At 49.1% G+C, this 13,682-nt stretch overlaps 1 protein-coding gene across 2 annotated transcripts in view; it reads left to right on the top strand.

Moving 5' to 3' along the window:
* Positions 1-13,682, top strand: part of Crybg1 (crystallin beta-gamma domain containing 1) — a 236,318-nt gene that overhangs the window by 176,300 nt on the left and 46,336 nt on the right. For both annotated transcript variants that reach the window (XM_031348565.1, XM_031348566.1), the window contains 2 exons: positions 3,235-4,697; positions 9,222-11,523. In XM_031348565.1, coding sequence (XP_031204425.1) covers positions 3,235-4,697; positions 9,222-11,523 — 3,765 coding nt within the window. The remainder of the gene's footprint in view (positions 1-3,234; positions 4,698-9,221; positions 11,524-13,682) is intronic.

Raw genomic sequence — 13,682 nt, 5'->3', positions numbered from 1 at the left:
GCAGCAACAACAGCCAAGAAAAGAAAAAGAAACCCTTTTGCTTTGTTCTCCTGAGTGGCTGGTGTGACTTGTATGTCACAGTGCCCAGCCAGTCTACCCATTTGATAGGTGTTGAAAGCTGTGTACCCATGTGTAACCATCACCATAATCAGGATAGAAAATTGCTCTGGGCCAGGTGGTGGTGTCGCAGGCCTTTAATTCCATCACTTGGGAGGCAGAGGCAGGTGGATTTCTGAGTTTGAGGCCAGCCTGGTCTATGGAGTGAGTTCCAGGACAGCCAGGGCTACAAAGAGAAACCCTGTCTCGAAAAAAAAAAAAAAGAAAGAAAGAAAGAAAAAGAAAGAAAAGAAAAGAAAAGAAAAAGAAAATTGCTCTGACTACCCTCAGAGGGATTTCTGGTGATAGATAGTCCTAGGAATCAAACATAAAGCCTCGCACATGCTAGGCAACCAGGCTACTTCCTCACCTCCAGTTAGCACAATGCATTTGAGAATTTACCATGGCCTTGGGTGTCAAAAGCTTGTCTCTTTACGGTCAAGTACTAATCTGTTGCCTAGATATACCATGATCTGTCTTTACATTCAGCAGTTGGTTAGACATTGAAAATGTTTCCAGTTTGGGGCTCTTCTGAATGAAGTTGTTATAAAAGTGCCAGTACGGGAAGGGGGTGTAAGAGGTAGTCAAGTTGAAGAGCAAGCAACCGGCTTTATAAAACAGCAGCTACAACCACGATTGAGCGTTGGGGGTGGGGAATGCTTCTCCTGAATAGAGGACTGCTGACCAGGCTCCTTCCCAGCGTGGGGAAATGGATTGCAACATAACTGTGTAGGGCAGAATGATACATACTCTAGTTGTTTAACTTTGACAGGGACTGGCATTGAGCCAATAGACTCAGGCTCGTTTGCCTGTCATCTACGTTTTCAGGGCATGCTTGATGGCCTGTCCAGGCAATAGAAACAAAGGGCTCTATTTTCAGAGTCAGAAGGTCTATCGAGTTGTGCAGCTTTGGACAGGGATACATAATCCTGGCGTATGGATGTAACAAACTGGAAGGGCTATTGGAAAGATGACTATGTAAACTATTTTGTGAGTGTCTAGTACCTAAGCAGGACTCAATGGGCAGATATTTCAATTGAAAATATATCATGTAATACCTATGATTTGTAAAAACAAAACAAAAACCGCCAGTTTCCTTAGGAAACAGGATCCTTTTTTTTGTTTTGTTTTTTGGTTTTTTGAGACAGAGTTTCTCTGTGTTGCCCTGGCTGTCCTGGAACTCACTCTGTAGACCAGGCTGGCCTCGAACTCAGAAATTCACCTGCCTCTGCCTCTGCTGGGATTAAAGGCATGCACCACCACTGTCCTGGCAGTTCTCTGGTTCTTAGCACCACTTCTGTGATTTGTGAACCTAGCTGAGCTTCTCAGCGCTTTCCCTGGAGCTCTGACTGCCAGTCTGGACCTGTGCAGCCTGGGGTCTGTTTCTCTGGGGCCACTAGGGTTCATAGGTCCCCTCTCCACCCGCGTGTTCTCCCTCTGGGATGGACTAGAAGGGGCACTAAATGGAACTGGAAGGCATGGGTTTGAAAGCCGACTTTATCGCCCCGCCTCCAGCCCATCTCGTTTTGGTCTCGGCCTTTGGAACAAATTCTCCCGTCTGCTGTAGGCAACACATTACCTCACTAGGTTGCAGCAGGGTTACAGGGCCAAGTCTGTCTCAACAGACACATGTTGACTCTGTCCATCCCAAGCACTTCTTACCCAGGCATTTTACATTTCCCACAATCTCCGGACTCCCTGGACTGCTTTTGTAGCTCAAGTGGGGGGTGGGGACGATTATCTGCGTTAAGACTGCAGCAGCGGGAATCCCTAAATGGTGAGTCAGTACCATCCGGAACAAATGCTCACCCTTTAGGAAAGGTGGGGCTGTTTTCTGCCTCCTGGGGCCTAGACTCTCTCACCTGGGTCTTGAATTTAAGGGTTGGCTCTTAAGGGATTGTCCTCAGATAGGGGACTGCGGGGGGCATCGGGCTAATCCCGCATACACGCTGCCCAGAAGGGTTGTTCTCTACTTCCTTTCCAGCCCTGCAACCCTCTACCCACTCCTCCCAGTCACAGACCCGGGGGCTGCACGCCGGCTGCAAGGACTTGCAACACCTGGTGCCGGCTGCAGCCCTCCGGGCAGTGTCAGCTAGGCTGGCTTTCCGCTACCCTCCCTGCGTAGGAGGGACCCACCGCCAGCCCCTGCCTCTCAGTCGGGAACTTAAGGACTCTCCCAGGTGAAGCCTAGGGGCTAGCTGGGAAGAGGCGGGACAGCGCTCCGCCGCCCGCGCAGTTTGAACGCGGGCACGGGCGCTTCATTGGGTGAGCGCCCTGCCGTTGGGCGGGGCCAGGTACTAGATGATTCCTGCACCTTAGCTGAAGGTTAGACCCAGGTGTTCCCAATGCTGTCCAGAGGGCCATTAGTAATTTTTCCTTGCGCCATTCCCACCTCACCCCGCCCCTCCCAGAAAAGAAAGGAAGTTGTTTCTGTAAAAAAATAACTCCCTAAGGTACTTGGGGGGCAAACCGCGGACCCCGAAATCACCCCTGGTTGCTTTAAGTTTGCATTTTTACTAAGGAAAGCAGAAAAAGCAGAAGCCCCTACTGCATGCGTATAATAATTGGACGTCCCGGGTTAAAAACACTTATAACGAAATGTTGTTGTAAGTGATGTAGCTTCGAAAATGTGTTTAAAGGAAAAGAAATTTAAGGCTGGAGAGATGGCTCAGCCATTAAAGCTAGCTCGCAACCAAAAATACAAGAAAAATAAATTTAGCCATGCAGGTATTGTGGGGCATGCTTTTAGTGGGTACCTTTCAGTGGGTAGATGCAGGCGGATCTTTGTGAATTCAAGGCCAGCCTTGTCTACATGATTGATGAGTTCCAGGACAGCAAGAGTTACATAATGAGACCCTACCTACCTACCTACCTACCTACCTACCTACCTGTCCCTACATATCTATCTATCTATCTATCTATCTATCTATCTATCTATCTATCTCTGTCTGATTTTTAAAGTGAATTTTGTTGGAGCATAACAAAGACCAGACAGTCGTGTGCTGCCACGCCCGGCTGTACCTTTTCATTGTCCATCACACCTGGTGCATTGCCAAGGTGGTTCGCAGCAGTTCTGTAACCAACCAAATCAGAACAAAACGGATTCTCAAGTTTTTCTCTCCCCGTTTCTATTCACAGTCCAGAGCACAACCACCAGAAGATACCAGAAGGAAACCAGTGTTGGGAAAATTTAGCACTCTTTTTACGGCTGGAAGGAGAAGGAACACCAGGAACGGACTAGAGAGTCCCACCCACTCAAATAGCAAATCGGCCTCTGCTAAAGTCCCAGAAACAGAGAGTGAGAAAACTAAGGCTCAGGGCAACCAACTAAAGGCAACCAACGCGGGTGAGGCGGGCTCCGGGCAGGAGACTGAGGGCCAGCCCGCTGAGAGCAGCATTCAGGCAGCCCCCTGCGACGCCGAACTGTCACCTTGCTCCAGCATCAATGTAGAGGTTGTGCAGCAGTGCCAGGGCAATGATTCAGCCCAATTAGAACCTCTGCAGGCAGAGGGAGAGACTTTCCCAGATGCCACCACCGCTGCCAAAGAGCTGCTGCATTCCTCACCAGGGAATCGCTCCGGGCAGGAGAGCGCAGAGACGCCCGCCCGCAGTCCGGGGGAGGACGCGTTGCCTGGCGCTGGCCTCCAAGCAGAGACAGCGAGGGGTGTGTCGGGGTCGCCGCCGGAGGAGCACCTCGTGGGAGGAGTAGGACAGGCCCCCGACGGAGCCCCCGGCGTGGGTGCCGAAGCGGGCTCTCTGGGGGCCCACGGGGACACGGTTCCGCCGGGTGAGCCTCCCGCCCAGGGCGCAAAGACCAGCGGCACAGCCGGGCCGGTGGACCGCGCGCATCCCACCAAAGTGCTAACGTTGGACATCTACTTGAGCAAGACCGAGGTGGCTCAGGTGGACGAGCCGGCCTCGATTGCTCAGGGGACAGACAACTGCGAGGATTCGGACGATATGGAAAAGAGGTCAAGCGGCCGCCGGTCGGGTCGGCGGAGGAAGTCGCAGAAATCCAGCGACTCCCCCGGCGCGGACGCCGTGGCGCCCGAGAGTGCGACCAAGGACGACGCGGTGTTCGACGACGAGGTGGCGCCAGACGCCGCCGCTGAGAACTGCTCGGCGGAAAGGAAAGTGAAATCGGTACAAGCGCTTCCCGACGGAGGCGCAGCCCCGGTCGCCAGCCCGGAGCCAAAGGCCAGCTCCTGCTCCAGAGGGCAACCGCGAGGGGAGCCGGACCGCGGCAAGCCCTTGTCGCCCACCAAGCGGAAGGGTCGCAGCCGCGTCCCCGAGGCGGTGCCCAGCTCGCCCGGCAGCGGCTCGCGCGCTCCCGCCAAGGAGTCCCCACCCAAGAGGGCGCCCGCCGCGGCGGACGGCGGGGAGGAGGCGGGCCGCGTCGTCCCGCGCGAGCTCACGGTCAAAAGCAGCTCGCTGCTGCCCGAGATCAAGCCCGAGCACAAGAGGGGTCCGCTGCCCCACCACTTCGATAGCCGGGGCGACGGGGGTCGCAGCAGGGGAACAGGAGCGTCGGACGCCGACGGCCTGAAGCCCAGGAACCAGTTCGGTGTGGGCAGGTCCACTGTGACCACCAAAGTGACCCTGTAAGTAGCTGCGGGGTCAGTCTGGGCAGGGGGCTGTGTAGGGTTGTATGGTTGGTCTGTAACCTCTGTGTGTGTGTGTGTGTGTGTGTGTGTGTGTGTGTGTATGTGTGTGTGTGTTTACTGTTGAAAAACTTCAAAGAGAGAAAGAACTGTTTGTAGAGCTAAGGCTAAGGTGTGACACATTTGGCATTCTCCACCGCTAATTCCTGCTTTAAGATCTAAGTTAAATGAATGCGAAAATAGGATATATCCCTTGAGGCACTGTGTTTAGGTAAACAGCAGAGATAAGACTTAATGGCTTGACGGAGCTAATTATATTCTTTATCCAAAGTGTACAGGGGTATTTCAGGATCGTCCCAGGGAGCCAGCAGTATTTTGAGTGTGGCCCAGTGGCATGGACAGGGAAGAACTTTATTACATTTAAAAGAACTTTATTACATTGTCCTAAAGCAAGCTTAAAGAACATCTCTACTAATCTCCCCCCCCCCCCTTAGGTGATCTAGGGAGCTCCTTTGTTTCTGGGCTGGAAATGACTTTTTCTCGTATTGAGATGGTCAGTGTTATTACTGAAAATTTCCCAAGTGAAAGGACGCAAAACAACAGACTGTACCTACTTGCTTGCAAGTTGAGCAATTTCGCAAGTTATCTACTGAGTGCCCTTTGTTCTGTATGCAGTGGGGGAGATGAGCCCTACCTGTGATGCTGCCTGTGGCCCTCAACGGTTAAGTCCCCCTTGTGGCGGTAAGGGGTACAGGGATCGAATTAAAAGGGCAGAGTGGATTTTGCCATTGTAAAAGTTCGGGACAAGAAGTCCCCGGTTTCCTGGAGGAGCCTGGGCTTGAGGTTTCGTGGTAACTGATTTGCGTGGCTCGGAAGACCAGGAGGGCCTTCCGTGGAACTGAGCTCAAACTCACCGTGACTCTTCCTGGCAGACGAAAATCATTGAGTTCTCAAAGTTTTCCTACTTTGATTCACACACTGATCACAAAGGCTCATCATTTGCAGCATAATCATTTTTTGAACTGAATGGTTTCATTCTATTTGGTGTCCTAAAAAGAAGTGAGGTTTGAAACAGGTCTGTCTGGAAGCTAGGAGGAAAATGTGCTTAATGAATAACGTTGAACTGTCTCACCAGCTGGCAGCCTGGAGACTTTTGACATAATCAGCTATTTATTCTGTAACGGTAGCGTCAGGAAAATTTCCTGAGTGAATGATGCCCATTATTTGTGGAAGACAGTGTGACGGAACACAGAAACCTGCTAAGCCTAGCTAGGGGAAACGCTGCTGCGGGACTAAATCTCGGCTGGCTGCTCCACCTGTCATCCAATCAGAAGGCACCAGTGGAAAAACCAGAAATGTTACACTGTTAAGGGATCAGTAAACACGTTCTGGAAGGGATCTTACAATGGAACTCTTCTTGGGGTCTGCATCCTACCAGAACTGAGCCAAGTGCCTTTTTTTTCCTCACTACCGGTCATTTCTTTTTAAATCTTTTCCTCACCACCTGTCTTTTTAAAATTTCTTTTGAACTGGCAAACTAACGAAGTGGAAAATTAAGAATTTTATCTAGTTCTTTGGCCTATTTCTGTCAATCTGACAGAGGCTTTCAGACCTTTAGTCCTGTTATGGCTGGATTTTTGGCGAAGATATTAGTAGACCATGGTTTGGTGTGTTTTGGTTTTGTTTTGTTTTGTTTGTTTGTTTGGTTGGTTGGTTGGTTTTTTGATGGTTTCACCTTGTAGACCAGGGTGGCTCCTAACTCACTGTGTAGCCAAGGCTGGCCTGGAACCCAAGGTCACTCTTCTGCTTTACTCTCCCAAATGACAGGATTGCAGATGTGAGCCTGGTTTGGGAAAGAGAAATTAAAAAAAAAGATTGTGTCACCTAAAAAACAATGACTTAATCCTGTCCAAAAAAAAAATGATTTCTTCACCTTCTCTCCCAAGTGCTGAAGTTCATAGAGGGGCGTGTTTAAGGCAGGGAGGCACTTCCTTTTACAGTGCAGCCTCGGCTCCTTACACTCCTTCTCCCATCGTAATGAAGGCATTACAACATGCATCACAGAGCCTGCCTTTTAATCAGCCCCAACTGGGTTAATTGCAGTGACTCTTGGTAACACAGTTAATGGTAGAGAGTTGGGTTGTAAAAGGTATTTTGATCTGGTGTAAATCTTTAATGAGCAGATGTGCTACCCATGGGGAGCTGCGGGCTCACCTGGACGTTCTCCTTGCGCATCCCCAGATGCACTTTGATGTCTCCTTCAGTGATGTCCTCTTCCTGTGCTGACTGGTCAGCTTTTTCTTTTTTTAAAAATTCCTCATATTGCCACCTTTGCTCATTAATTAACGCAGCAATAATTAATTAACACAGCATTTGCAAACCTCGTGTTTCTGATGGACCTGATAAGTCACCGAACACCCCCATCTCCCATCCTCCTATCTCTTCCACATCCTCACCCCCCCATTGATAAGAAAAGCAGCTGAGGGGCTCCTTCGGGCCAGCTTAGGCTGACCACAGTACAGTGTAATGTGGCTTCTGAGACACGAGCTCCTGCTTCAAATCGAGGCCCTGTCACTGGCTAGGTGACCTCAGAGGAGTCACCCGCCTTCTCTAGGCCTTAGCTTTCTCCCTTTAGAAAAGAACAGCAAGTTGTACATTGGGTAAACCAAATGTACACTTCTCAAGTGCTTGGCAAACAGTGGTTTTCATCTACAAACCGACAAGCTTCTCTGCCTGTCCTGAGGAATGTTTATATAAAATGGTTCATAAAACAAAAAAGTGGGAGTGGCTCTGTCTGAAAGCTGCCATGGGGAGCCTCCTGGTCCCTTGGGGGGACTCCTGGTCCTGTAGCCTCTATAAGCCCTCAGTGTAACCCCTCAAGGGGACTTCCAAGAATTCCCTTAACCATAAGTTTTGTGTGAAATAAAAAATAATTCTGTTCTAAATTATGTAGGGGTTTTGTATTACCTTTTAGGTTACAGATACAATAGAGAGCAATGGGCCAGATATATGAAATGCTTTGGCTAAGTTCACACAGATATTAGTATGAGAGCCAGGACTGAGGCCAAGGCAGACAAATGCCAACACTACACATTCTGTTTCTATGAAAGAACACACTGTGTACATTAAAGGCATTATTCCCAGCAATAAGTAATTAGACCTAAGAAATGTGAATGAGCTGGGAGACTCTGCCCTAGACGCATTAACAAAATCAGTTAACAAATTATGGTATAGCCATACGGAAAAAAAAAATTTGCTTTTACTAATGTTTGTGTAAAATTCCAAGGACTACAGTCTTAGGACCCTGGAAGTTATAAGGTTAACTCGCCCTTTTTTTCTTTGCAAAAGGCATGCAGCCGAGCAAGCCCCACAGACACAGCCGTTTTCATGCTAGTAAAATATTTATGCATATGAGACCATTGGGAATGAGGCACGATGCTGATGAGCAGCAGCTTTATGAATGATTTAAAAACACTTTCCATATTCGGAGAGACAGCTCAGTGGATACAGTGTGAGGACCCGAGACCCCTAGAAAAGGTGGTTGTGGGAGTGTGTGTCTGTAATCTCAGCACTCCCGTCCTGAGATGGAGCCAAGAAAAGCCTGGCAGCTCCCAGGCCTGACAGCCTGGGCATGCAGTGCTGAACATCGAGAGACTCTATCTCAACAAAGTGGAAGCAGAACACCCATGGCTGTCCTCTGACTTCACACATGCATGCGTGCATGCATGCATGCATGCATACATACATACATGCACACACATACACATACTCATATCATGCACATACATAAATAAAAATAAACACATATGGGGGCTGGTGAGATGGCTCAGCAGGGAAGAGCACCAACTGCTCTTCAGAAGGTCATGAGTTCAAATCCCAGCAACCACATGGTGGCTCACAACCACTCGGAATGAGATCTGACGCCCTCTTCTGGTGCGGCTGAAGACAGCAACAGTGTACCTACATATAATAAATAAATAAATCTTTAAAAAAAATAAACACATATACTTTACAAATTTCAGATAGTGAACACATAAACATCAGAAAAATTGGGAGGTAGAGGCAGGGACTCAAGGCCACCCTCAGCTACACAGTGAGCTCAAAACCAGTCCGAACCACTTGTCTCCTAACCCAAAAAACTAAAGGTGACCAAAACTTTACTATAAGATAAAAATATATAATTGATGTCTGGGAAATTGATCTGCAAAATATGGGAAGGCATTAAGTATTTAAATTTGTTCCTTATACCTTGTAATGTCTGCCAATTCAGTGCCAATCACTGTGAATGCATATTAATACTTGGTAAATTGACAGTTTCTTAGACTTATAATCTCATCTGATGTACGCAGGTAAGATACTTTATATTAAAAGTACTCGCTAGTGTTTGTAGGATTGTTTAAGAAGTTTCACGGAGGAGCAAATGTAGACCAGGAGGATGCGGACTTTGTGGTCTCTTTTGCAGCTGGTTTGTTATTTTCACTTCACTCCAGGCTGCTAACTGCCCTCTTACTTATGTCCTTGCAGCCCTGCCAGACCCAAACATGTGGAACTAAATCTGAAAACCCCGAAGAATCCTGACGGTTTGGGAAATGAGCACAATCCATTTAGCCAGCCGGTTCATAAGGGAAACACAGCCAACAAAATCTCCTTATTTGAAAACAAGCGGGCTAGCAGTAGCCCCAGACACCTCGACGCCCGTAACACAAGGAACAACCCTCCCTCTAATAAGACATTTGTTGGGAGGGCTAAGCTCAACTTAGCCAAAAAGGCCAAAGAAATGGAGCAACCCGAAAAGAAAGCTGTGTCAACCAGCCACCAGAATGGCCTGGTGGCCAAGGAGCCATCTCCAGAAGGCAAAGGCACAGAAGTCCCTGTCCCCAGAGAAGAGGTTCTTCTGGCCACCAGAGGAGGGGAAGAAGAGCCCACCAGGGATCAGGTCCTCCACCCTGAGCCTGATCAAAGCGATAAACTGGATGTACAAACAGACACTGCCTGTCCGTCCCATCCGGTGCCCACTGCTCTGGTTCCTGGGAAGCACCCTGAGCACTCAGGAGAGGGCCAGCCAGAGGCTGCTGACAGCAAAAGCCCTGTCCTTAACAACACGAGTGATGCTGCCCAGGATATCGCTGCCATTCGTGATGCCACAGAGCCTCCCTCCAAGCCACAGGGCGCATTTTCTGACTCACAGCTGGCGTCTGAGTCATCTAACGAGTCGTCTCTCCCACCTTCTGCACCCATTCCTGTGGACACTCCTCAAGATGACTGTGTTCAAGTTCCCCTATGCAACGTTCCCTGCGCTGCTCTAGAAGTGTCAGAAAACCACAATGGATGTGTTTCGCCCGTGTCTCCTCACACTGAGAAAACTCCAGTCCCCAAACCTGGAGGGAGAGAAACCAGCCCTCCTTCCACCCCAGAGCACAGCCCAGAAACGATGGGGAAAGAGTGTCCTTCCAAAGTCCTCGTCCAGGTCCGGTCCTTTGTGCTTCCCGTGGAGAACCCTCAGGACGTGAGCTCTCAGGTCATCTCAGAAAGCTCTGAAGTTAGAGAGGTGCAGCTGCCAAGCTGTCACAGTCATGAGCCTGAAGTGGTTTCTGTCGCCGCTTGCAGTCCCCAGCACAAGGACACACCGGACACATCACCCAAGGATACCCATCACAGAGAAGAGCATGTGGCACAGTCTTGGCCACACATCACACAGCCGGGACCTGAGAAGGCTCTGCCCATCCAGGCTCAAAGTCAGAGCAGCAGCGGGACACCTCAGACGGAGGAGTTGAGCCTCACACACTCTCCCAGCAGCAGAAGCCATTCAGAAGGCCCCCAAAGGCCAGGTCAAAACGTGACCAGCCCTCTTACCCCTGCCAGTCTTTTGAACATTTCTGCTAACAGTGACGATAGTGTCTTGGACTCTTCTTCTGATATGGAAAAATTCACTGAAATTATTAAAAAGATGGACAGTGCAGTATGTGTGCCCCAGAAAAAAAAGAAGGCCAGGGTCCCGAACTCTCCGGCCCCTCACTTTGCTATGCCTCCCATTCACGAGGACAGTTTGGAAAAGGTGTTTGATCCCAACGTGTTTACCATTGGTCTGGGGAAGAAGAAGGAAAGCCAGGCAGAGATGTTACCAGCTTCGCACTTGTTGCAGAACCACGACCCCATGTCCAAACTGAGAGCCAAGCGTGCGTCCACCGAACAGAGCATCCTCTTCAAGTCCTTGCATGCTAACAGTAATGGGAAGAGTGAGCCACAGACACCTTCAGAAGCAAGTGACAAAGAGAACAGGGACATCAACAGTGGTGGAGTGAAGCGGTCACGGCTAGAAAAAAGCGCGCTTTTCTCAAGCATGCTCTCTTCTCTGCCACAAGACAAAGTCTTTTCTCCCTCTGTGACGTCAGTCAACACAATGAGTACGTCTTTTAGCACTTCTCAGAACAGCTCCGTATCTCAGTCATCAGTGACACAGCCCAGGAAGGAGGGTGGCCTGCCCTGTGGCTCAGGCAAAGAACAGCCACACCTTGCACCCCACGACTCCTTAAAGGTCTTCAATTTCAACTCATCAAATACATCTCATCCGGGTCCCAGCCACATGGAAAAATACCCACAAAAAGAGGAAAGCAAGGAAGATGTGACTTCTCAGGGCAACGCACACTTGCCAGAAAACAACCTTCTGGACTTACCCAAACTGAAGAACAGCGATGGCGTGGAAAGTGTTCTTAAGTCAAACCTGCCGAACGTCGGGAGTGTGGACACGGACTTCCTGGGTCTTTTCAAAGCAAGCCGGTATGATCCAGGCCTTTCTTTTTCTGGAATGTCATTATCAGACTCTATGGTAAGCACCAATTCTTATAGAGCTGGGGTGTTTCTAAACCTAGAGGCGGTGAGGGGCTCAGGTTGTATTTTACAGGGGTTGTACCTTATGCAATAAGTTTCTATTTGTTTACCATGTTCCTTTTGTTTTGTTTTGTTTTGTTTTGTTTTGTTTTGTTTTGAGACAAGGTTTCTTTGTGTAGCTCTGGCTGTCCTGGAGTTAGCTCTGTAGACCAGGCTGGCCTTGAATTCACAGAGATCCATCTGCCTCTGTGCTATGATTAAAGGTGTGCACCACCACAGCTGGCTCCACCCTTCTTCCCCACAACGCCCCCCGCTGCCCCGCCACCCCCACCACATATATTAAATCTATATCCAAGGAACTCTTGGAGTCCAAGAAAAAAAAAAAGATACCACCACTTCCTCCCCCAAGGCATGTGTGGTCCAGCAGAATAAGTTATATGTTTCATTTATTTGTGAATGTCAATGTTGTACTATCAAAAGTATAGGAAAGATGCTTTGAGAGATCAGAAAACCTAGGAGACTCATGTTCTTCGTATTCTCTGTAAAAACACTCAGTGCTATATTTAGAATTTTCAAGATGTGTGAAACAGCTTCCTCTACTTGCAAAGGCCCCACCCAGCCCAGGGATCCCCTTCTCCTTCCTCTTTGCTCTGGGGTTTTACTCGCTCCCCATAAGCGTCATATGTGTAGTTGGGAAAGTACCCAAATGGGAATTTGTTTCCCTCAAGTTTGTAGCATAAAGCTTAGCTTGCATTGTTTTTTTTTTTTCCCTGATAGAAGGAGCTGCAAAATACAGCTCCCATTTCTTCCCCCTGACCTGACTGAGGTCTCTGATGGAGACTGAACATAGGACCTTTTGGATTGAGCACGCTGTTTGCTACCGAGCCCCTCACCAGCTGATATCTTGTTTTCATGCAGGTTCCAAGCTTGCTATTTAAGTTGAGGGAGGCTGTGAATGTAAACTTGCTTTGCAAAGCTGTCAGGCAAGTGGAGACATGACCACAAAAAAGACCTGGGGCCCTTCTTCCCTGGGCTGGGTGCTGCAGCAGCGTGGGAGGTGGGTTTCACTGTCATCCTATCATGCTCTGTGATTTTGGAAGCTTTTTTCAAAATATGTGGTTGGCTAGTTGTGACGAGGCATGCTCCCAGTCACAGCACTCAGGAGGCCAAGGCAGGTAGATGGAAAGTTCAAGACCCACCTCAGCTATATAACATGACTCTGACTAACACACACACACACACACACACACACACACACACACGTGCGCACACACACACAGGTGCACACACACAGATTTCAGCAGTACTACATGCAGGTTCCCTTTTTCATGGATTTTGTAAACTAGTAGATTTTAAACTTTTAGTCTTAGCACCCATTTACTTTTTTCCTAATTAATTAACTAATTGATTAATTTACACCCTGGTCACTGGTTCCCAGTTCCCCCCTCACATAGTCCCTCCCCTATCCCCATCTCCCCTTCTCCTCTGAGAGGGTGGGGCCCTCTTGTGTATCTCCCCCACACACAAACACCAGGGCGCATCAAGTCTCTCCAAGGCTAGGTGCATCCTCTTCCACAGAGAGCAGACGAGGCAGTCCAACCAGGGGAATAGGATCCACAGATAGGCAAAATAGCTTTAGGGATAGCCACATGAAGACTGAGCTGATGTCTGCTACCTGTGTGCAGGCATCCAGCCTGTGTATGCTATTTGGTTGGTGGTTCAGTCTCTGAGAGGCCTCCCAAGTCCTGATCAGTTGGCTCTTGATGGTCTTCCTGAGGAGTTCCTGTTCCCCTTTGGAGCCCTCGATCCTTCCCCGATATCTTCCATAAGAGCCCCCAAGCTCCATCCAATGGGTTTGTGAAGACCTATTTACCTTTAAATATTGAGCTCGCCGAAGAACTTTTGTTTAATTGTGCAGCGCATCTGTATTAGAACTTCACGTTGGGAACTCAACCCCTACATGAAACACATGTGTGTGAATCCTATAGCCTTCAGAGCAGTGATGGCCTGTGGACCCCATACTCACTCAGGAAGGGCGGACAACCTCTTGTTACTATGAATGTAGCTTTGAGCTCATGGGGCACCATGAAAAGTCCTTAGGACAAACCTTCCATACTCCAGGACCACCCCAGCCCAGCCCACCCCACCCCACCCCAG

The sequence above is a fragment of the Mastomys coucha genome, unplaced genomic scaffold (genome assembly GCF_008632895.1).
Source record: "Mastomys coucha isolate ucsf_1 unplaced genomic scaffold, UCSF_Mcou_1 pScaffold3, whole genome shotgun sequence".
Classification (NCBI taxonomy): Eukaryota; Metazoa; Chordata; class Mammalia; order Rodentia; family Muridae; genus Mastomys; species Mastomys coucha.
The sequence above is the reverse complement of the archived record's forward strand: the minus strand, read 5'-3'. Positions and strand labels throughout refer to the sequence as shown.